The 23565-nt window shown below is 45.5% G+C and overlaps 2 protein-coding genes across 3 annotated transcripts in view; one reads left to right on the top strand and one right to left on the bottom strand.

The window, feature by feature from the left end:
- KLHL24 (kelch like family member 24) overlaps nucleotides 1–23565 on the bottom strand; it is a 76334-nt gene that overhangs the window by 35261 nt on the left and 17508 nt on the right. Inside the window, exon 1 of one of the 2 annotated variants that reach the window (XM_065074296.1) lies at nucleotides 11249–11369. The exons of the other annotated variant lie outside the window; for it this stretch is intronic. The gene's annotated coding sequence lies outside the window, so the exon portion shown is untranslated. Of the gene's footprint in view, nucleotides 1–11248; nucleotides 11370–23565 lie in introns of those variants that run through there. 2 annotated transcript variants of the gene reach the window in all.
- On the top strand, nucleotides 309–21641 carry KLHL6 (kelch like family member 6). Its single transcript, XM_005515395.3, has 7 exons — nucleotides 309–884; nucleotides 5781–5946; nucleotides 11270–11719; nucleotides 14141–14378; nucleotides 17743–17945; nucleotides 18860–19073; nucleotides 20642–21641. Exons 1-7 carry the CDS (start codon nucleotides 625–627, stop codon nucleotides 20941–20943), a joined length of 1833 nt encoding a protein of 610 aa, XP_005515452.1. The 5' UTR covers nucleotides 309–624; the 3' UTR covers nucleotides 20944–21641.

Raw genomic sequence — 23565 nt, 5'->3', positions numbered from 1 at the left:
TGATGCTGCTCCATGTCCTGGAGAGAGTTCTGCCGATTTAGCCTTAAAGAACAGCCATCCAGAGTCTGTCAGCTAACATGTCATGAGGGACAAAACCAGCCTCTTGGAGGGCTTTGTGAATATGTGAGCGTATTATTAAAAACCAAGACCAAAACAAAAAACCAAAACCAAAACTAAAACCAGCTCAGTGCTTAATAATCACATACCTGGAAAAAGAAATTTAAAATAAAACCCTCTTCCCCTTGGCAGCCCATCCTGGCAGGAGTGACTTGATAGCCGCGTGGTGCACCTATCAGTCCAGCCAGCAGATCCGGATAACAGCGAACATTTGAGGGTGGGAAGCAGGCCTTCCCCGGCACTTGTAATCTGCTCACATCCAGAGGCATCTTAAGTCCTTTCTAAACACGTTGATACTGCCTGAAATTCACCAAAAAAACACCCAGCCTTTGTTTGTGTTAACAGGATGAGAAAGTGCAAGGCTTCCTGTTATGTGTGTGACAGCTCGAGATAAGCGGAGACCGCTGGACAGGAAATACGCCCAACTTCTGCAGTGTGACTCGTCTGAAGCTTCGGAGCTCTTTTTAGATCGAAGCACCAACAGAATGAGACGGTGCTGGCCAGAAAATGGGGGACACGTTGGAGAAGAGCTCTGAGGAGCCTGAGATCTCTTTGGACAATGAGTGTTCAACAAAAATGGGGGACCTGGTGGAAGTCTCGAGTGGTGAAAAGGTCAAGTTTGATGATACAGGACTTTCTCTGGTGCTTCAGAATGGTCTGGAGAACCTTCGGCTTGAAAATTCCCTTACAGACGTCATCCTGTGTGTGGACAGCAGGGAATTCTCCTGTCACCGAGTGGTCCTTGCTGCAGCAAGCAACTATTTCAGGTAAGGCATTTAAGAAACAAAACCAAGAAACATACTTTTCTTCTTAGGCTTGACCTGTAGATCTCCAAGGAGTGCAAACTGTGCGCTAAACTCTGCGAATTTGCAGTGAGTCTGTAATTTCTGACGCCTTTTGGCTCTTTTTTTAAAGTTGGAGACTTATAACTAAGGCAGGTGCCAAGCTGTGGATTTGCCAGAGCTCTGACACCAGCACTCAGCAAGCCCGCGGGAGGCACGCAGAGAAACGGAGAACGGCCGACAGACAAGAGGATGAGAAAAGGGTGTTTCAAACAAGTACCTGTAGCCCCTTGTATTGTCCCTTTGGGATCCAGGCAGAAAGCAGTATTTATGCAGATCATGCTGTATTTTTATTGAGAAAGGAGTAGGTTTGAGGAACCTGATAATTTTTCACGTTACCATTCTGTGGTAAAATTTTTACCATTTCACCCCCTCCTTCTGGTCCTCTTGAATTTTTCATTTTTCCAGTACTAGAATAGATAGTCTATCTGAGACTACTGGCCAGCGAGAACAAATTTTAGACACACAGAGGAACTCAGTTTCAGTTTCAACACAGATTTTCCACTATCGTTTAGACAATCGCATTTGCATGGCTGGGATTTTTTTTCTTTCTTTTTTTACTGCTAAAGTGGTCAGATGACTGTAAAGCTACAGAGGAAACATGAGAAAAAAGAACCTGTGACCACTTGTGACATGAGCAGAAAGCTAATTTTAATGGACTTTAGTAAGCTTTGCTGGTAGTGTCTGGAAGAACAGTTCTGTCTTTATCATCTCATAATAGAGATTGTATCTGTGCATATACAGAGATGGGTATTATTTCTACATATAGACTACATAGATCACATGTGAAAATATACAACTAAAAGCGGAGATGCCCAAGTATTTCTTATCAGCATCGTGTGCAGGAAGGACAGCAGATGCACAAGTTAAAATGAGAATCACCATAATGTTACTTCGAAAAAAACCCAATTCCTCTTCCACTAGGAGGAAAGGTGCTGCAATCAGAAGGGGCCTCAATAGTTAAAAACAGATAGGGCAGTTTGCTGATAACTACTGCTGGTTGGTTTTCCCCTGAGCCCCGAGAAGCAGCCTGCCCCTGGAAGGAAGGGGGACACCTGCCTGGAGGTCACCTCATCCCAAGGCAATTGCAGATGTGTAGGGTCTGTCCCCCAGGGTGCTCCTGTCTGCCCTGGCTTCCCACGGAGCTGAGATTTATTGTATCCCACTCTCTGCCTGCCTGTCAGTGCCTCTTGTCACCACTCTTTGGGTTAGTTTTCATGTAAGTTTGGCAGAAGGTGGAAATCTCAAAACTGAAGCTCCCACAAGTGTGATGGAAATCAGTAGCCAGGCAGAGGGGAGGTGGCAGGAGCAGGGCCCACAGTGCTCAGCTGGGTGACCAGCACTGTGTCCTGGCCAGTGTCACACGGGTCCCCAGAGCCAGACAAAGCACATGCTGCCCTTTCTCGGCCAGACACAGGCAGCCAGTACAGAGCTGAACCTCTGGAGAGGGACGGGAAATGTGTGAGAGGAATAGCGAGAGAGGACGGAGGGCTTGGGGAGGGGAAGCTGAGCTTACTGTGAGGGGGGAAAGGAGGACACAAGTGTGCAGGGAACTGAGCTTCACTAGTTCTGCTGCTCACACGGTGGCTTGTTTCGTCTTGCCATAATTCACCAGCAGCTGCATGGGCCCAACGAAAGAAGAAATTCATAAATCACACTATTCCTATGAGTACTTTCCATGCTACTAGAGGGCCTCAAGCACCCATGCACAGGAGCAGAGCAAAGACACCCTGTGAGTCACAGGTTTCAGACCCCAGCAACAGCGTGTTACACAACCACCTTCCTGAACGTTGGGTGCCACAACACAAGCAGTCTGCAGCAGCTGACTTAAACACCACTAAATAAAGTTAATGACTTCTAGTCCTTCCTTCAGTACTGTTTGAGAGCAGACTAGTGCTTCTGACACCTCTTGCATCTATTGACATAAATCAATTAACTCTCCGCTTTACCTGGGTGAAGATAACAAAGCAGAGAAGAGAAATACAAGCTGACCAAGGTAGTGGGAGAATGGGACTGGGACAGGTTGAAGCAATATTTTCCAGAGCATCCTCAAATTCCAGCATGGTTGTTTGAAATCAGGTTCGTAATTCCAAGCACAAGCACTGCAGTGTGGGTGAGTGGTTAAAAAGTGCTTCACAAACTGCTACGCCTCATGTATTTCATGGAGATTTCTCCCAGTTTTTTCTAAATTTACCCATTTTTAGGTATATAAACTTGGTCTTGGGCCACTCACTTCAGACGTGCATTTCTTAGAGTTGGTTCAAAGACCTAGTTTAGAATTACACAGGGACATGAACCAGGGAAGCAGACAATTAAATTAGTAGACACATCTGAATTTAGAGCCCCAGAGAAAATAACCACACACCTCTCTGGGTAAGTACAGGCAAACTTGGAGGTTCAGAGGCTGCATTTTAATTTCCAGGAGAGAAGCTCAGCCTGATCAGCCCTGAGTGGTGTCAGGGTCTCCCCTCTGGTTGGCACACAGGGTGGGAACGAGGTCCACTCCACCTGAGCAGAAGGATGGCCAGTACAGGACTCAGCTCTCCTGGTCACTGTGGCCCTGTTCACCCCGCCACTGTCTAGAGAGAAGTACAGGTGGCAGCCTGTGGTGCTTTAGATGTGTGATTTCTGCAGGTTGCAGCCACGTTGCGTGAATCCTTACCCTATGAGATCGGGACTGGATGGCAGCTCTAACGCAATTTTGCAGATTGGGAGAGAGATAGGGGGAGGCACTTTGACAAGATCCCTGTGCAAGGCTGGTTTCGGAAGAGCCTTGCGATGGTGTAACGCTGGGTATCTCCAGCTGACCTCCATCCAACACTCCGGCTTTGCGGGACGGAACTGAGAGCTCTCACCTCCCCAACAGGGATGGTTAAATATAAGATCAGAGTCTCCAGTCTAAGAGATAAACGGAACAAGAGCAGACAACACCTGCGTCCTACAATGGCCTATTTCTCACTCAGATGAAGCATTCAGCGCCTATCAATCCCATGCCATTGAAACAGCTGTTTCGTACAAACCTCCCTCTCTGTGTTGAAACCCCATTCCTGGGGAGAAGTGGGTACCGAGGGCTCTTGTTTTCAAATGGCCACCTGCCTACATGCCCCAGATGTACAACATCTGACATGGCCAAAAGGGAGAGAAGTGAAGGAGGGTCCCAGTCTTGTTCTCACTGAAGTTAAGGAGCATTTTGTCTTAATGCCTTTCAAATACTCTGAATTCAGTGGCAGCAGAAACTGCACCATGGAGCAGAACTGTGAATCGAAAACCTCTAACGAGCTGAATGAAGGGAAAATGAAAATATTGGCTGAACGTCTTTTTCTGACAAGTAACTTCTCTGCCCAAGTTTCCTGCTCAAAAGTTAGGTCTCTTTACCAAAAGGCAGTTTTGTACACTGAGATAATTAATACCAGCTCTCTTGCTATAAAATCGCTGCTGAGGCAAGGAACAGGTAGCACTTAAAGCAAGGAACAGCTGTTATCTTCCATCCATTTGCCATTCATCATGCCTAATGGCTTTGCAATAAAAACTGTTAACATCTTCATTCCAGTAAGATGTGTCAATCAGACAGCTTTATCCTGGCACCACTTTTACAAGAAAAGCATGGCCTAAGACTTTGGATCTCAAGCTGTTTCCTAGGTTGCACTGTCCTGCTAACATCACACATGACTAATAAAGAAGGGCTGGGTATGCAGGGTAAACAGCACTTCTAATTACACTTTAGATCTTCACATGTTTTTCACCAACACAGTTACAAGCGGACTCACATACTCCTAATCTGTTGATCCAGATTCCAAACGATGTGAAATCTCCCTCTCTGAATGCAGTGAACAAGATTCAACCGATCAAACTTCTAAATAAAAGCAAAAGCATTGGAAGAAACACTTTAAATTATTAATTGAAAATGCAGATGAAGACGCGTGTGTTTGCTATGCAGCTATCACAACACAAAGTGGATTTAAATAGCTCTTAGACAAATTTCTGATTTATATAATGAAATATCTGACTAGTGCCAAAGTGTGGTGGCCGCCTTTCAAATGCAGTATTATCCACCAAAGGAGAGGTGGCATCAACATGCATGGATCACTGTGCTTTCTGGTTAACAGTAGTTCCAATTCATGATTATTCAATACTTTTCTAGCCGAGACATACCAACTCTACAATCCCACCAAAATTTAGCAGAGGAGAAGTTGTTCTCATAATTAGAAGCGAATTCTTAAGCCATTCCCTCCTGGCCCATCCCTGGTATTAATGAAGTCAAAGATATGTTGGGAAGCTCAGAGGCGAGGCTATCAGCCATGTGCATCTGGGCTGGCCCTCAGGGTTCAGCCTAAGCAGTGTTCAGCAGCTCCAAAGCAGCAGGGTATTGCCCTTGCCAAGGGTTATAAAGTACATGTGTTAAGTGTTAATGAAGTACGGAGAATGCCAGCGGCTGGAGGTTTGGGCTTAATGAGCTGTACCAGAAACAGCAAGAGTCTGTAAGAAGCCATCAGGTGAGACATCCCAGCTGCTCTGAAACATCAGTCCAGACACAGAGCGCTTCCCAGAGAAGGTTCCAGCTGTCTTGTGCTGCCACGGAGCTCCATGTCTATGGCAGAGTCCAGCTCTGGGGTATCCATCATGTGTGTATGCCTTATCAAACTCAGGAGTAAACAGGTAGGAAAGCAACAAAAGGATTTTCCTTGTTACTTTGCTACAGGACTAATTGTAGTAAATATGAAGCAATCTCAGTATTCTATGTTGAAATCTATGTAACCAAATGTTTTCAGAATGCCTCATCCTGGCTGGGATGCAGTAAAAGCTAAACATCTTTCTTTTCAGGGCCATGTTCTGCAATGATTTAAGAGAGAAATATGAAGAGAAGATCATACTTAAAGGAGTTGATGCAGAAACCATGAATATACTCCTGGACTACACTTACACCAGCAAGATGCTCATCACAAAGCAAAATGTACAGAAAGTCCTGGAAGCCGCCAGCCTCTTTCAGGTACAGATAAACACACTGATCCAGTCTTGTTGCTCTGGCAACACCATGTCTTACCCTGGTTAACACACTGCAAACTTACCTGATTTAATGGGTTCTGGAAGCATTTTGCTTCATATTTCTTTACATTGTGATAAAAAATGGCAGTTGCAGCCATGCAGTGGGAATGCTGGTGTGCTGGGAGCCGTGCAAACAGGCAAAGAGCCAGGCTCTGTCTCCGGAGATGCTCCCACATGCCGCCTGCCAGGCAGCAGGTTTGTGTTGGGGGGACAGTGCTCCCCCAGGTGCGGGTCAGTCCTCCAGCCCAAAAGACTTAGTGGGTAACTTCATCTCTCCCTCTCCATTGCCTTGACATGGAGGCTTACCAGCCAAAGTTAGCATCCTCCTTTGGAGGATTGTTGACATAAAGGATTTTAGTCACAACCTAGGACTTGTGGGAAGTCAGACTTGAGCAGCGTTACTCAGCCTGTGGTCCATGAGGTATTCACGTGTCTGGTAAATCACCTGTGAGGTCTACCAAATTGCAGTCCCTGGTACCGAGCTGTAAATTGCTAACAAATTGCAACCAGCATAACCTGCCAAGCGCCAATGTGTGTATGTGTCTCCAGTCTTTGCGTTAAGAAAGGCAAGAAACACCTGACTCCATAATCATCATGGCTCATTATGAACTTCAGATTCTTGGATCTTACAAACATGGGAGATGTTGCTCTGAAATGAACCTGTGACTCTTGGGGTAACTGGAGCTGGTACTTGTTGTGGGGAGAGAAAGGAAGGTTATCACAAAGTTCTCGCCCAGATAACTCAGAAAAGGTTATGTAGCTTTGATGGCACCTGGGGTCACAGTGCAAGAATTACTCACATTTTCAAGAGATCAGTACTGCAAATTGGTAGCACTCAGAGTTTCTGTTTGGTTCATTTTCAGGACACATTTCTGTGATCTCTTTGTTTCCTTCTGAACTGTGTTTTCTTCTGAACTGTTTTTCCTTAGTTTTTACCTCTGAAACTATCAAAAGCATTAACTTATGAGTTCTCCTTTCTCTTCCCTATTTGTCATTAAAATCAACATTAAATTTACCTCCTAAGGCTGGTGCTTTAAGAAAACTGTCAAACACTGTTAGAGTAATGATAAAATCATGAGGGTGCTGTGAGAGAGAACAGTAAACTTCAAAAACCTAGAAAATCAGGAATGTTCTACTGAAAGCAGCAATCCTCACTCTTACTACAACGATCTTGGATACTGTCAACATTTATAAAGTCTTAAAGCCCCACAGTATACATGGTTGAGGTTTCTGACTGAATACGTGTTTTGTGTAAAAAAGATTTAGTAACTATGAGCATTCTGCCAACTTGTCTCTGCTATTTATGCTGAAGAACAAACACAAACACTTGAAAGAGACAAATGTTTTGTGTCAATATATCAACATCTGAAAAAGGTCAATGCTGCAATATATTGTAACATTTTTGTTTGGGAAATTCTTTCCTTTCCAATTAATGACATGAGAAAACGAAATTCGAAATAGAACTTTTTTATCTGACTAGCAACAATTTTTGTCAGTGCCTCTTTTCAATTTCTCAGATTTGACAAAGAACCAAAGAAGAAATAACTTGCACAGTTCCAGATATTCCAATATAGATACTCCATTTTCTCTAGAAACTATTTCTGAAAAAGTTTTACATAATTATGCATTCCCTCAGTCCCTTCCGATAAGTTTTGACCAAATGCAGCTGAAAATGACAGCAGGGAGAGGTGGAAGGCTATTCAGAGAGAGCAGGATTCCCTGCGTTGTGCACATTTCTCCTGGGGGAAGCAGGTGGAGGGTTTGGACAGGGAGCTGCTGAACAGCCAAGCCTCACCCTGGAGTGACCCAGACAAATTTTTTCCACCCAGAGCACAGTTGCAACACGAGTTGAATAGTCACCTTCTCTGTCTGGGGTGGCAGCTGTCCAGCCACCACACTCACAAGGCTGGTGTCCATCCTGGATCCAGCCCAGCACCCCCTGCCACCAGGTCTCCCTGCAGAGCAGCCAACAAAGCAGCTCATCCTTTCGCCTCTTGGTAGGGCCAGGATCTCAGCTGCTTCTCCACACTGTGGCAGAGAGCTCTGCTTCACCTGCAGTAATTCAACAACAGCCTTCAGATCTGTCTATGCCCCTCCTGCCTCCCCAGGAACCTGTGTATTGCCCCATACCCTCAGCATGGCTTGGGTGAGGGACCACATCAGCTGCTTTAGTGGGAGCAAAGAGATGGTGAGAAGGAAGCAAGGTCCTGAGCAGGTGTAAAAGAAACAGTATTGTGGCGAAGGGCTGTGATGACCACTGCCATGGAAATGCCAGCTGCAGTGGGAACAGTGGAGGATGTCCCTGAGCTGCATCACTCTGCTCTCAGCAGAGCAGGGCTGCTCTGCCCCAGGGCACAGCTGAAGCACCACCAGCCTGGTGGCCCTACTGACTCCCAAAGCACCTCTCTTCCAAGTTAATTCACTTTTCATGAACAAGACACTATAAGGAAAATACCTTGCCAATTTTCTGAAGACCATCCTGTAGCCACTTAGCAGTAAAGGGCCAGGGTGGCCGGCGCAGGACATAGCTCATTACACCACAGCCACCGCGCAGTGCCAGCTGCACCAGCCAGGAGGACATGGTTTGCTAATGAGGGGCTCTGGGCAGCTCTGGATCAGAGACATGTCCACAGGCTCAGAAAGCCACCAACTCCCTGGAGAGCCACCCTGCAAGGGTCGCTGTGCCCCCCACCGCCTGGCTGGCTCCCTGCTGTGGGGCTCCTTGCTGCGGGGCTCCCTTGGGACGCAGGTTCCACTGACGAGCCAGGACGTGCTGCCCCTTCAGCCACAGCAGAGTGGGATCTAACCCCAAGATGCACTGCATACAGAGAGGGATTATGAATAAGAGCCCTTTCAACCACTGTTCCCATCCCTTTCTGGTGCTTATAGCAGGAAGCAGGGCTGCTGGCACTGCTTACGCTAGGCAGTTCAATAAAAGCTGGGACAAGAGAGGACTTAAAGGGGGAGAATAAATTTTATTATTCAGAGAGAAGGCAAAGTGGAAGCAGAGTATGCATATGGGATGTCTCTAGCAAGCAAGAACCTGGATTCAAAGGAGTATTAGGAGAAGGACCAGCTATTGAAGAAACTGTTCTCAAGGAACAGAGCTTTTAAAGTGCCTGGGGCAGCATTAGGAGGGCACTCACGGAAGGGAAAGAAGAAAACTTGGAGTTCCTCAAGAATAATGAGAGCAAGTGAAGCAAAGGCTCAGGGGAGTCTCCCTCCCGGGTGCTCTCCTGAGTCACCTGTCTCGTGGGACTGACTGAAGCCTGCCCAGCAAATCTGGGGGGCTTTTGGGGGGAGTTTTGTCTCTAGATGAAGAGACTGGTGGGGAGACAGTGCAGCATGGAGATGCGGAGCAGCAGCCAGGGAAAGTCCTGCCTCGCTACACTCCTGAACAGTCCGACCTCTCTGGTTAAGCCCTCAGCGGGAACTGTTTCTCACACCCACACCTCGCAGTTCCGCATTCATCTGGCCCCGAACACAGCTCCCCAGCGTGATCAATGGTGCCTGCGTGGCCGTTAAGACCAGTGTGCACCGCCTGGGAGAAAACCTCTGGTGTCATCTCATGAGTATCACTCTTAGCAAGCCATGTATAAATAATTAGAGCACTCTACAGTGGCTGGGCTGTAGGCTGGTGAGAACATTGCTTTGGTGTCTATTCCCAGACTTGCAGATGACTTGATGAGTGACCTTGACAAATCCCAGATTTGATTTTTTTGCATCTCATTACTTACAGCTTTTAAAGGGCTAATGCCTAACCTTCCTCAGGTCTGAGGACTGCCCGGTGTTGGCAAAGTCCTTTCAGTCCTTTCAGATCCATTTTCCTCAGGGAAATGCACTGGTGAGATCAAAGTGTCAGCGTTGTGCTAGCCCAGAGAAGAGGCAACGTGAGAGTGGAGGCACCGAGGGACTGCCGAGCTCTGCCGCGATGCCACAGCATGCCACTGACATATTTATATCACAACGGCAGCAACATACTCTGAGACCTCGCATACCCTCGTTCATCAGCCGGTTGCATTTCTCTAAACTCTTGACCACATCTGAATGTAAAACAGGAACCAGGTAGTCTGTACGCAGCGTCTGTGATCACTCAGCTCTGGTAAACAGCCTAAATATGTCAACACGACACCGCCGGGTCTGGAAGGTTCTACCCTAATTACTGAATCAAATCTACATATTGCATTGTTTAAAAATGTTTCGCTTCCTCTTAGCCCCTAGGTTACTGTTGTGTAACTTTCCCCAGTGGGGCAGAATGAGTTTAAATGGTTTACTTGCTGATGTTGGATGGAAAAAGGACCCAAAAAGGATGGACGGAAATGCACAGCGTCAGTTCTGAACCATCTTTCTGTATGTCATTGTTTGCACTGCTCAGTGGCAAAATCAACACAAAATACTGATGCCGTACCCACACCTGAAATCACAGAGGTGACAGAAAGCCCACAATGAAGTGCTATGACTTACCACTTCTATCCCAAACTGGTTCCCAATTCTTGAATAATCACCAGTAACCCAGCTCACCTAACAGTTCATGGCAAATGCCCCACAGATATCTGTGGTCCAGGACCTGCACATTTGGGACCCTCAGGCAGGGCCACTGTGCAAAGGAAACTAATAAAAGTAGTTGTGATGCCCTATTGAACGCAAGCACAGGAAGTCATTTGATTAAGCAGACTCTGTGTGTAAAAAGCACATCTATGTGTTTTTGAACCAATGGTGATGACAAGGAAAACAAAGGTCACTAAAACCTCCGAAGGCAACAACAGATGCTTGCCAGACAAGCCTGGCTGTCAGGCAACTCAAAGATTTGCTGACGGTCAATCTCTTCCCACCACATCCCTAGTACAGGATAGCATGCCCAGCATGCCCATGTGCTCTGGGGTGGCTGCACTTTGCCCAAACCTCCCACACCCCAGCACAGGTTTTCCACCACCTTTGCAAGGCCTCAGACACGCTTGGAATTGGGATGGTGGGAGCATAAATGTACCAAGTGGAGCCACCTGCACTCCAAAACCAGACTCCCTTCTGGCTGATCTGAGCTGACATACCAGATGAAGCAGGGCAGGCACATCTGAAGCCTGGGGACCTTATCTGTGCTTTGTAACTCCACATTAGCTAGTGCTTTGAAACATCATGGAGGTGAGGGGAATGGCAGAAACTCATTTTACTTTTGTGAAACAAATAAGATTCAAAAAGCTCCATAGCTCTCTGTGATACAGTAATACAAGCAACTGCTCTGTGCTTACACATGCTTTTTTCATCCACAGTTCCTTCGCATGGTAGATGCTTGCGCCAGTTTCCTCACCGAAGCCCTCCAGCCGGAGAACTGCGTTGGCATCCTGAGGCTGGCTGACGCCCACTCCCTGCAGAGCCTGAAACAACAAGTGCAGAACTATATTATCCAGAACTTCACACAGGTCCTCAACTACGAGGAGTTCCTGGAGCTGCCGGCCGACATTCTCTGCAGCACGCTGAAGAGCGATGACCTCTACGTCACGGAAGAGGCACAGGTGTTCGAAACTGTAATGAACTGGGTTCGTTACAAGGAGTCGGAAAGGTTTCCTCTCCTGCCATATGTGCTGGAGAATGTTCGTCTGCCCCTCTTGGACCCTTGGTATTTTGTAGAGACCGTTGAAGCCGATCAACTCATTAGACAGTGTCCAGATGTTTTTCCTTTGCTCCAGGAAGCGAGGATGTACCATCTGTCAGGCAATGAGGTGAGTAAAAGAAGAAGGTACTTGCCGCTCTCTCTAAATGTCTCATGCTTCTGCTCAAAAATCCCATCAGAAGGAGCAGCACCATGAGACAGAAAAAGGTATTCGCAGTGAAGTTTCACTAACTGGTGCTACTGAAAAGTCGAGGCGTGCCTTACCAGTTATCCTGCTTATTTAGAGAGCTTGGAAATTTTTGGTAGCTTTTTTTCAAGCATAAAACTTCCTGTATGTGAACATCTGAGCTCAACCCTTCATACACACACTTGCATAGCTAAACAAAGAACCCAGGTGACTTCCCTAGTAAAAAGGCAAATGGTGTTACTCCTGAGACCTCACCCTCTTAGCTAATATTTCAAGCCTGAGGAATGAAGAATTATTTTCTCACTAAACTGCTTCAGTCTGTAATGATTCTTTCAAATCTAAATATGTAACACCTCCATTCATTACTTATGGGGGGAAATCTTTCAGAAAGAGAGAACCCCCCTGAAGAAGACGGTCTCTTCCCAGAGGAGATGTCTGTCTATCTTCCTCATTTGCAGAGGTCCCTGCACCCAGAGAGACAGGTTCATCCTGATGCTCAGTCGAGTCCTGTCCTGCCAGCTCAAGGTAGGCCGTGGTGGATCTCCAATTCTTCACTTGCCCATCCTCTTTGGAAAGTTAGGTATCAGCCACATCTCCTGGCCCAACATGTGGGCTAGAGGGGAGAGCAACCAGAGGTCAGATTTCACAACAGGACCAAAGTTACGTGAGCATGTGAGGAAACGTGTGTGCCTTCTCAGTCAGAGAGCCCGAGGAAGGCAGGAGGCCCCAGGAGCATGTTGTGGATCCATCGCCAACAGTGAATGTGTCACTGGCAGGGTGCAAAAGACCAAGGACTCTTTGTGCCAGTGGCTGCGTAAGATGGTACACAACAACCCAGGGCAGTGCTGGCCAGTCTCGTAGGAACTCCTTGAGGAAGCCTTGCCTCACTCAGCCGTGCCACCAGGTCCATTCGGGACAGACAAAGGGAGTGTTGCTCAGGGTTGAACACTCATTAGCTCATTTTCAAAGGGGCCGCTGACAGAGGCAGCCCTGGCAGCCACCCTCCCCAGGGCTAATGCCTAGCAACCCTGACAGGTGTGTTAAAAACAGAGTTCTGAAAGGTGGCAAGTTCTAGGACACATGTTTTTAAAAAATTGCCTAAAAATTTGCTAAACATAGGGAAAATACAAAATTTGTGTCTGTGTAAATAATATTTTTTCAATATAGATAAATCATGCCAGTTCATAGAAACATATTAAAAGTAGTTTAGAAAGAGAAGTAAAACTGTAAGCAAGCTGGCTACTGCCACAGAATTGAACCTGCAGGTCCACAGACCACTTCTCTGGGGCATGCAATCCCATCCACACCAGACATAAGGTTGCTGCAGAGCAGTGCAGACCTCTCCCAGCAGACTCTGAGCGTCTGCAAATTGGCAAATGGCCTGTGACACGGAAGAAGCAGAGGAACAACTTTATGTGCTCCCCATACCTTTTACACTGCACTTCTTCCAGTATGAAAAACTGGGGTGGCGGGGGTGCATAAAGATGGTTATTCCTTCTGTCCTTCAGCATAGTGCCGGTGTACCTTGGGACACTCATGCACTTATTTCCACTTGCTTGTAAGCAAGCATTTCCTCCAGGTAGAACATAAGTTTCCAAGCACTCCCCACATTCTTTGTTCCTGGTGAACATCTACATGGGAAGTGACTTTTCCGAGTGTCCCTGAGACAACGACTTGGTCAATAAACTAAGCCAACAGGCGGTAAATTAGAGCTAACTACATTTCAGATCCTGGTGTTGGCTTTAAGAAAATCTTCTGGTTTTATCTTAAAATTAAGGCTTATAAACAGAGAAACCAATTAAAAAAAAATACCCACAGTAGAGAATTGGTATTGCTTTGATGCTTTAACATATCTTTTGAGGACAAATAATGACAGCGGTTATTTTGTGCTAGTGCTAACTGCAGCCTTGCTCTCTCCAAGCTCCTCAGGGCATACACAGCCCCCAGGGCCCTCCCACCTTGCCCTCACTCTGTCAGCCCAAATAAAACCTCTCCTCTTCAGCTGCCTCACACCCACGCAGCCTTGTCACTAGTGCTCACCTTTGTAGCTTCTAGTGCCAGCCTCGGAATTCCCAGGAGGATCTGAAAGGATCCTCATGGGTAGGCAAAGGCAACTGAGTCCAGTGTTGGAGCAATCCTGCTGAAAGAAGGACACAGCAACCTCTGCTGAACGCTTCTAGGATGCTTTCCAGGCTTTCATCTTAAAGAGCATTTGATAATTGGTTCAGCTGATGTAAGCCAGTAGTGATTTACAAAACAGGTAATCAGAAAAAGGTCACCAGACCTTTCTGTGACTGTAGGTGTAAGTGCCTTGTGTATTCACTCTATCTTGCTTGCGTTTAGATTATTACAGAAAGAACCAAGCCCAGGATGCACGAGTTCCAGTCTGAGGTGTTTATGATCATAGGGGGCTGTACAAAAGATGAGAAGTTTGTAGCAGAAGTGACTTGCCTGGATCCTTTGAGGCGAAGCCGCTTGGAAGTAGCAAAATTACCCATCACAGAGCAGGAGACGGAGAATGAGAATAAAAAATGGGTGGAGTTTGCATGCATTACGCTAAAAAATGAAGTCTACATATCGGGTAAGGAACATGACATTGGGAGTGGAAGAGGGGAGCTGAGGGTTCTCACATTTATTTCCAGCTTTTTCACGAGAATGCTTGAGGCAACTTGAGTAGAATTAAGCACTACAGGTATTCCTAATGCTTTGGCTTTGAACCGGCTGCAGAAAGTGCTGGATGTGTGAGGATATTGCCTGGCCCTGGCAGGAGTTTTAGCACAGGATTCCTTTTCAAACAATATTCATCCATATGCATGGTTACTTTTTGTGCATGCTCGGCTACTGTGCCCATGGAAGGGCCTCTGAGAACAGCTTACCAAACATAAAATGAAGAATAATTCCTCCAGCATCTTCTTATAATAAGCCTATTTGCAGCTCCACATGCGTAAGCAAAAGTCCACCAGAATCTGGCTCGTTCTGTAAGGATCAGTCAAGAACCTGCAGGGAACTGTCACCACTGCCTGTCTGCTACCTGAAGACTGCACTTTCAGGGGCACTTCAACAGCACATCAGACAGGACTCAGAAGCGCCCACTTGCTAACGGTGATATTAACTGTCAAAGCCAGATGAAGCCCACGTTCCAGACTCAGCGTGGCTCTGAACATACCATTTGCAGGCCCTCAGCCGGAGAGCTTCAGGAGGCACATTTAACTTCCCCCACAAATACAGCTGAGCTACATGTAGGGGTCTGATCCTGGAGCTATGGAGTTTTTACTTTGACAATCAAAGGGGTGAAAGTCAAGCTCGCTAATCAGTTTGACAGCTGGTTTTGATGGCCTGTCAAAAACAAGTATGATGATCTTGCTCTGCTTTTCAAAGGAAAAGTGATAGCAAGCTTGCAATCACTGTCACAATACAGACCACGATACAGAGCAGTGTCTCCATGGGTAGGACACTTTTTCCTGCAAAATCGTCCACCACATTCTGTGCTCACTTAAGACAGAAGAGAAGAAAGGAGGAGGGAGAGCTAAAGTGTGAATGCTTTGCTTAAGTATAGATAGTGGTCCATTGCATTTATTCAACTATCTTCCATTGCATTCTCACTTTTGGGAATCCACAGCTTTTTATTACCTCACTGCAATTTAAAGTTTATTAAATCTTTATCCTGGGGTAAAAATTAGATTATTCCTTCCCTGGTTACAAATAAAGGAGATTTTTCCTTTCAGCCCACCATAGGGAATTTCTTTGTATTCTGGCAGCATGCCCTCTGTTAAAGGTTGGCTGTAGAGTGGAGCCAAAGTCAAACATCCCTCTAGAGAACATCCCTCACACCTTCACACCCTTGAGTTGAGAGGTCTCTTCTCCATTTGCCTTTAATCTCTTCCCCTTCCCTCTTTTTCAAGGTCACAGGCTTTTTGCTTCCTCTTATTCCTGACATCTTTTCCTCTTCTCCGCTTTTCTTTTATGTTCTGTCTAGGCTGTGTCCTCCCCTGCTGTGGTGAGTCTAAACTGGCTTTCCTCTTGCTGCTTTTCTCACAGGTCCTATTTCCTCCTTCTTTGCTCACTTTCATATCTTTGACTCCCTCCTCCATTCCTTCTTAGCTTTTCTCCTATTTCCTTTTCACCATTCCCAATAAAATAAAGGGCTGAGTGGAACAAAGTCATTAGTACTTTCTTTTCAGCTAAACCAAATTATTAGTGTCTCAATCCCAGTTGAACATCTGCCTCCTCCTTGTGTGTCCTCCTACTCTTGTTTTCTTTCTTTTAGCTCCTGTGACTCCGTTATTTTCTAACTTGACTCGCACCTTTCCTAACTTGATCTCTGCTCACACGTGCACTTTTCCCTCAGTATCTTGGTATAGTTTGGAGTCTTCCCTGCTCTTTTAGCATCCAAACAATAGGGAAGTCCTTTGCATGAGATAATGACTACTTTTAGATCACCATGGCCCCAAAAACTTTAAATTCTTTGACTGGATGGACGGAAATACTCCATTTGTAGTGTAATGAAAAATGACATGAATTATCACTCACCATTCTGTTACTTTTACTAACTTAGTTACAATTTTCCCTCAATTTAGAAAGAACTGTGGTCTAGAGAAAGTACAGAAATAAAATAAACCTCCAGTTCTTTCAAAAATCTTTCCCTGTCCCCTGATGTGCAGCAAATTCAACCACCCCATCCAGCTCCGGCTCCTACGTGAGTTCCAGCCTGTGCAGGAGAGAACGGGCTGGTGTAAAAGGGGAATTTCGAGGGAGGGTAAGGAACACCTGCAGCCTCACAGCCCCTTTGTAACCATGAATGCTGCATTCAGGCCCTTCAGCCACTTCAGCTATTTGAGTGCAAATAAAATTCAACACATACATGTGAAAAATACCGAGACAAAAGCATTACAAACGACTCTTTCTAGCATGCTAATTATCTCCTATTCAATCTGCTATTTGGCCCAGAGATGAGCTCCATCAGTTTGCAGTGATCTGGCTGCAGTACAGAATACCAATGAAGGCAGACACTTTCTCAATGGAATATGAATTCTCTTTTCAGTATATTCACCAGTGAAGCAAATGTTTAATCAGGTTGCAGATGATGGAAAAAGCTCTCAGTCTGTAAATGTGGTTTCAGGCTTAACTAGATCAGTGGGTATTGCAGTTGCACCAAAAAATATATGCAAACAAAAGCGCTTGTTTAAAACACTGCTCTCTGCTTTAGCATGAGTAAAGATTCGCTTGCAAGTCAGCTCTAGAATGAGTTTGCAGAGTCCAATTCAGATCTCTGACCTATAAACATGAAGCAAATCCAAGCCAGTAGAGAAAGAGACCAGAGGAAGAGGTACAAAAATGAGATCCCAGCCATGTGATCCCAAGGCTCATTAGTAAAACATGTCAGACGCCATGCAGGACTGCGGTTGATAATTCAGAGTCAGGTCTTTAGTTTTGCAATGTAAACCCCTGGGCTGGCTGACTGGATCCACCCTGCGCTAATGGGCCGTCCCCCAGCACAGGCCTGGCTTTCGAGGGGTTTGGCACCACCGATGGCAACATCCTCCACTATTTTATTGAAATCATGTTTATTTGTCATTTCTTAGCATCTTGCAACACCCAGGTCATGCACAAAAAACTCCTGCATGTCACCATGTTGTGTGTGGCTGGCCATTCACTCAGTCTGAAAATGGAAGTGGTTGAGGTCTGGGAAAGTGAGGAACGGTGATTTAGATTTACTGAATATTTGGCTGTACAACTTGTGCAGAGTTTCCCTCACTACTAAGCAAATTAAATGCAGAAATTTTCTTCTTGTATAACAGGGCTGGGCCATTGGTGTAGGTAATTAAGAATAATGACCAATGATTTATTTTATATTATGAGAAAGAGTTTAAAAATTTAATCATGTTGGAGATTTGGAGTAAATACAACCCAGGCTATCATATTTACAAGTGTCATGTACACTGCAGGTGGCAAAGAAACAAAGCATGATGTCTGGAAATACAACGCCTCTATCAACAAATGGATACAAATCGAGTATCTAAATATTGGGCGATGGAGGCATAAAATGGCTGTGCTGGGTGGCAAAGTCTATGTCATTGGAGGGTTTGATGGCATGCAGAGAATCAACAGCATGGAAGCCTACGATCCGTTTCATAACTGCTGGTCAGAGGTGAGATACCGCATCATACAACATTTTACTCATTTGAACATTTTAATCAGAAAATGTTAGGGCTTTGAATCATAGAAAGGAACAAGACAGGATCTAGTACAATTCTTTGAAGTATTTCTGGTCTGTGAAGACCCTAAATATATTTTTCTACAGAAATGCGTATCCTTCAGAAAGTAAAAATCACAGGATTGCCTGCTAATCATTGCCTGTGAGACGTCTAATGCCTAATTTTCCTTTTCTTAGCTGGCTTTTAAAGCTAGTAGTTCATACATCAGTAAGAGCGCAATACACATCAACCAGAGCACAGGCTGAAAACTACTGCTCTGATGCATAACATATAATGTGTATATCAACCTGTACATTATATATGATATGGGTTATACATTTAAGTTGAAAGTACAGATTTCAAGGTAAACAGGATGGGAAAAAAAAAACAGTTCTAGCTGTAATTCAAGCAATGAGAGGAGAGTATTTGGCAGAAATTAATGAGATTAGGCATCATAATGGCAGACACAAACTCTAGTTTTTAGATTATACACCATGCAGAGGAATCTAACAATTACAGCTGCAAGTAGGAAGACCAATATGAACAAGTTCTTTGTGTTTTTTCAATGTAAATAACTACATAAAGGAGATTTGGGGCGTTTCTGACATTTCCTAGCTTTTCAATTGTTGACAATATAATTTTAATAACAACATTTGAACAGAGCATATTTTTATCAAGAGGTTTACACAGTCTTATGAAAAAGCTGAAATGTACTTCTCCATCACCCCTAGAAATGTCATCTTCTGAACCCTACTGATCATCTTAAAAGGGACATCTGACTTAAAATTCAGCAGGCTCCCACCCCACAGGCATCAGCCTGACTACTGGAAATCAAAACAGTTACTAATGAGTTCTTACGGTCACACAGGCTGCTCCCCTCATGGTCAACGTAAGCTCCTTTGCAGCAGCGAGCTACAAGAAGAAACTCTACGTGATCGGGGGAGGACCCAATGGGAAGCTGGCGACGGACAAGACCCAGTGCTATGACCCTGCCACCAACACGTGGAGCCTGAGGGCTCCCATGCCAGTAGAAGCCAAGTGCATCAACGCTGCAAGTTTCCGTGATCACATTTATGTTGTGGGTAGGTGAAGCATTAATGTTCTTTCTTGTCTAGATGTATCAGGGCTTGTTTCTATGTGTTAGTTTTACCCACACATTCTGTGGAGTATAAGCAAATGGTCAGATGGCTCTTCCCATTGAGGTTAGTGAGGGATGGGAATCCGGCGCATTCACGACAGTCATCAACTCAAACTCCTTGTTAGTGTGGTAGGTATCTTGGAAAGCTGGAGCCCAGAGACAACTTAAAGCCATCCAAAGGTGGGTTCATAGTGGCAAGGGCATGACCTCACGGCTATATCATGTCCCCTCTCCTCTCCAGGGACACTACAGAGATTTATGTGGGGATATGAGTACTAGGAGCAGGTCATGGGAGTAGAACCACCGATACCCAAAGATGTAGACCTCTTCACTAGATCCTTCTTGGGGTTAATTCAATCAGTTGCCAGAACTGGAAGCAAAGATGGAAGAACAAGAGTTTAATAGTGGTGAGCTGAACTGAGGAGAGAGCCTGCACACATCTCTATATAGTGCTAGAAAAAACCAAAAGAAGGAAAGAGGAACATTTATTTCCAAAACAGCAGCTCTGAAGAGTCCCTGTCCTCAGCCACGGCACAGAAAGTTTCTCACTTGCAGTATAATCAATATGGTGCTGTGGGCTGGTGCAGAGCCAGGGTATCACCAAACAGTAAATGGTCTTCTGAAGGGAGATTTATAATGTGCGTGTACACACACACACAGGTATGTATGCATGCACCGTAAATACCTCGTGCTTTTCCTCAGCACAGGGACTGACATCACCCTCTTCATACAAGATAAGAGACAGAAAGAGAAGGCATGACTGACAGGCTAGCTGAGACAACCCCCCATAAAATTTGACACAATACTCCAGTTACATTCATTCAGCATCTTTCACCAGTAAACCTACAGTTTCCCTGTCTGAGAAACAAATCTAGTTCAATTGGATAGAAATCAGCCCCACCTGAGCTTTAAAAGATAAAAGAGCATCCGAAGCAATCAAATTACCCAGACTGATGAACTACCAACCACCAGATGAATCACTATAAATAACAATGTGCATGTTTTCAGTCTGCTCCAGTTGGGAAATAAAACTTGTTTAAGTCACCCCACAGTGACTTGATCATCTCTGAAATACTAGATTAGTATTGCCAAAACCAATATTTATTATAACTACAATGGATGAATGCTCACTTTGACAGCAGGTAGGATCACAGGCATTGCTGCAACTCATCAATAAGACAATGGCTTCAAGGTTTCCCCAGCCCTATTCTATACAGTTGAAGACAGACCCAGGTAAAAGAAAGGTCTATTGCTGGGCTTACTGTGGTCACACTGCATGACTACAGCAGTTTGTTTTGGCTTTAGATTCCACATCCTCACGAACAATAAGTGGCCTTCTGCAGATCTGGCTTTCAAAACAATGAAGTATCCTGTGACCTTGTGTTTTTTCTTAACTTTGGCACACAAATCATTCTTACCAATGTCAGAAACAGAGGCTTGTTGAAGTGGGTGGTTTAGTTAAAATCTCTTACAGGAATGGCCAGTGCAAACCGATATTCCTTTTGTCTCCAGGTGGGGCCATGAAAGCACTCTACTCCTACAGCCCTCAGGAAGATACATGGTGCCTGGTGACCCAGTTCACCCATGAGAGAGCCAGTTGTGGGATTTCTCCTTGCAACAACAAGCTGTTTATCACCGGGGGCCGAGATGAAAAGAACGAAGTCATCGCGACAGTACTGTGCTGGGACCCTGAAACTCAGAAGCTGACCGAAGAGTGTGTCCTGCCTCGGGGGGTGTCTCATCATGGGAGCGTTACCCTCAGGAAGTCTTACACACATATCCGTAGGATTGTGCCCGGGGCAGTTTCTGTCTGACCATAGCACTGCAAAGAAACCCAACACCTCTGTGCTCCTGTGGCACATGCTGCAGTGATGATGTGTTTTAGCTGCAGTCAGCAATGGATGGAAATACCACCACTGGGGTCCCCTGGGGAGTATCTGTATATATGCTCAGTCCTTGCATTTCCTCTGTACAGTATATCCTTAAATTATCTTAATTCCTTCCCTCCACAGAAAAACAAAGGGACCAGCTGTAGTTTACTCCGGCCAACACAATACCTCTAATCAGGAAAAGAAATGTGACATGCACATGGGAATTTTACTTCCTCAAAAAATGCTTGAACTGGCTCAGCCTGGTCCTGAAGTTTGTTCAACTATTTATTGTGTTAAGTTGGATTTGCAGCACCTACTAGTGAAAAAGAGAAGATGCTTTTTGGAATGAAAGATTTGTAACTTGGGTGAAACGTAACATTGTTTTCTTCAAAGCTGTGCTTTTTTCCAGTGGTTGGCACATTAGATAAGGTTAAAACTGGTTTGTTATTTAGTTTGTTAGTTTGTTTGCTCAGAGACCGTTTGTTGTTTTTTCAGTTCTGCGTGACCAAAGAAATCTATCTCAGTTTGCAAACCTTGCTGTAGTTCGCAAGACTGCACAGGCTGCAAATATAAACAAACGCTAATCTGGTTCCACTGAACATCATTGTAGCTGTTTCCTAATAAAGCAGCTCAAAACCTGATTTCCCTTTTGTTCTATTCTGGGATGGTTTACTGTTCTGCCTGTAGGGTTTTTCCTCTCCGTGCTGCTGCACACCAGCAGAGGTCGGTGCCTGAGCGCGGCCATCCCCAGCGCCAGCCCCGCTGGGTGGCAGTGCTCTCCCAGGATTTTTCTCACGGGTTTTGATTTCCTGGAATGCAAACGGACAAAACAGTCTGCTGGAGAGAAAAACACTTCCAGGTACTGTTCCCAACCTGATTCCCGGGACCATCACATGCTGTACCACAAGGGGCAAACGTTCAACAGGCCAGGAGGGCCCGAGTTTCGAGTTCCAGCATCTGGGTCAGCTGTAGAGAAAGCAAAATAAACATGGACGAGGTCATGCCTGGGACGCTCTGGGACACTCTTGGCCAAAGGCTGGGAACATATTCCCGTCCCTCCTCCCCTGCTTAGTTGCTGGAAAGAGCCAACTCACCATTAAATACAAGTCAGAAAACATTATGCAAAACAAATCTGTCCATGCAGAGAGCAGTGAGACCTTCCAGCCTCTCTCCCTCTCCGTAATGTCTCCTTTTGCCTTATACAGTATTAAAAATAATATTTGTCTCATGTTGGGCTGAGAAAAAAAGTGGGTTCCTGAATTTCAGCCTACTAATTGCAGAGTTGTGAGCGGAACAGCAAGGCCCCAGACCGCACTGGTGAGTTTGCCCTGGCAGTGCAGGAGGGCAGAGGCAGCCGTGGGGGTGTCTGACCCCTAACAGCTCTGTGCCCTATCCTTCCCCCCAAAAGCCTGCGAGAAATCCTGTCTCTGCTGCAACTGGCCCCACATCTTGAAACTCACTTCTACAATTCCAGCCAATCCCCTCACTTTCTTACTTTAATCTTCCTACAGTCCTTCCCTTTTCACCTTCTTAATGCTCCTGTTGCATTTCTCACGCTTCCACACTGGCCCACGTTGTCCCATCCTGCTCTGCTTTTTGGAGGACATGAAGAAATGCCCTCTAGAAAGGGCATTGCATTTCAAAAGTTTTTTTGTGAAGAAGATACCACCTTTGACTTGGCTAGCAGTACTGGCTGGTCTACAGGGACAGCCAGGGTGGATGAATGGGGAGTCTCCCTTTCCTCTTGAGGAGTTGCGCTTCTCTGTCTTCACCTGTTGCCAAATCTCATCATAGTGGCTGCTGAAGCTGACCAGTTCTTCCTATTGGGAATCATCCAAAAAGCAGTAGCCCTTATGAGTTGGTTGATGGTTTTCTCCCCATGATGTCAGTAGCACAACTTGTATTTTTTTGCTTGAGAAAAATAATCCACGGAGTTGGAAAAAAATTGTCCAAATAAACTTCCCAATACAAATTCTTAACTGTACACAGCAGAGACAGAAAACAGCCTCCTGGCAGTTCCCCAGCCACACTCACAGACCTTGAGCAAGCACAAGCCAGACCATCCCTCACTGACAAACACGAGACAGCAGAACCACAGCTTGGCTCCTTTCCCTCCCCTAACTCATGAGCGTCTCTCAAAAATTCTGACGTTTTAATAGCAGTTCACGAAGAGTTGTTTTTATTTGCCTCCCTGCTCTTTGTACTGTTCAGATTCCTGTTGCAATCTGAAGGGCTAAAAGCATATTGAAAAACAAAAACATTCAGAATCAGTAGCTTTATGACGATAATAAAAACCATGAGGCTTGTGAAAAAAGGCAAGAACAAGCAGTGCTGTGCCCTCAGTTACCAGCAGCAAGGTGGGGTTGGAGAGAGGAGACAACAGAAAACAAGTTTCAAGGAAACTTGTGATTTCCTTTTCCTATCACGGGCTCTCTCTCATCTGTCGGACATCCCCACCTCCCACAGGGAATGGCCACAATCACAGTTTCTGTCCAAAGGACGTAGAGTATCTCGGTGTACAAAACCAGGGACTAGCAAAGCAGGGAGCAGACGATCCCTGCGGGA

The sequence above is a fragment of the Columba livia genome, chromosome 9 (genome assembly GCF_036013475.1).
Source record: "Columba livia isolate bColLiv1 breed racing homer chromosome 9, bColLiv1.pat.W.v2, whole genome shotgun sequence".
Taxonomy (NCBI): Eukaryota; Metazoa; Chordata; class Aves; order Columbiformes; family Columbidae; genus Columba; species Columba livia.
This window is presented reverse-complemented; position numbering and strand designations above follow the sequence as displayed.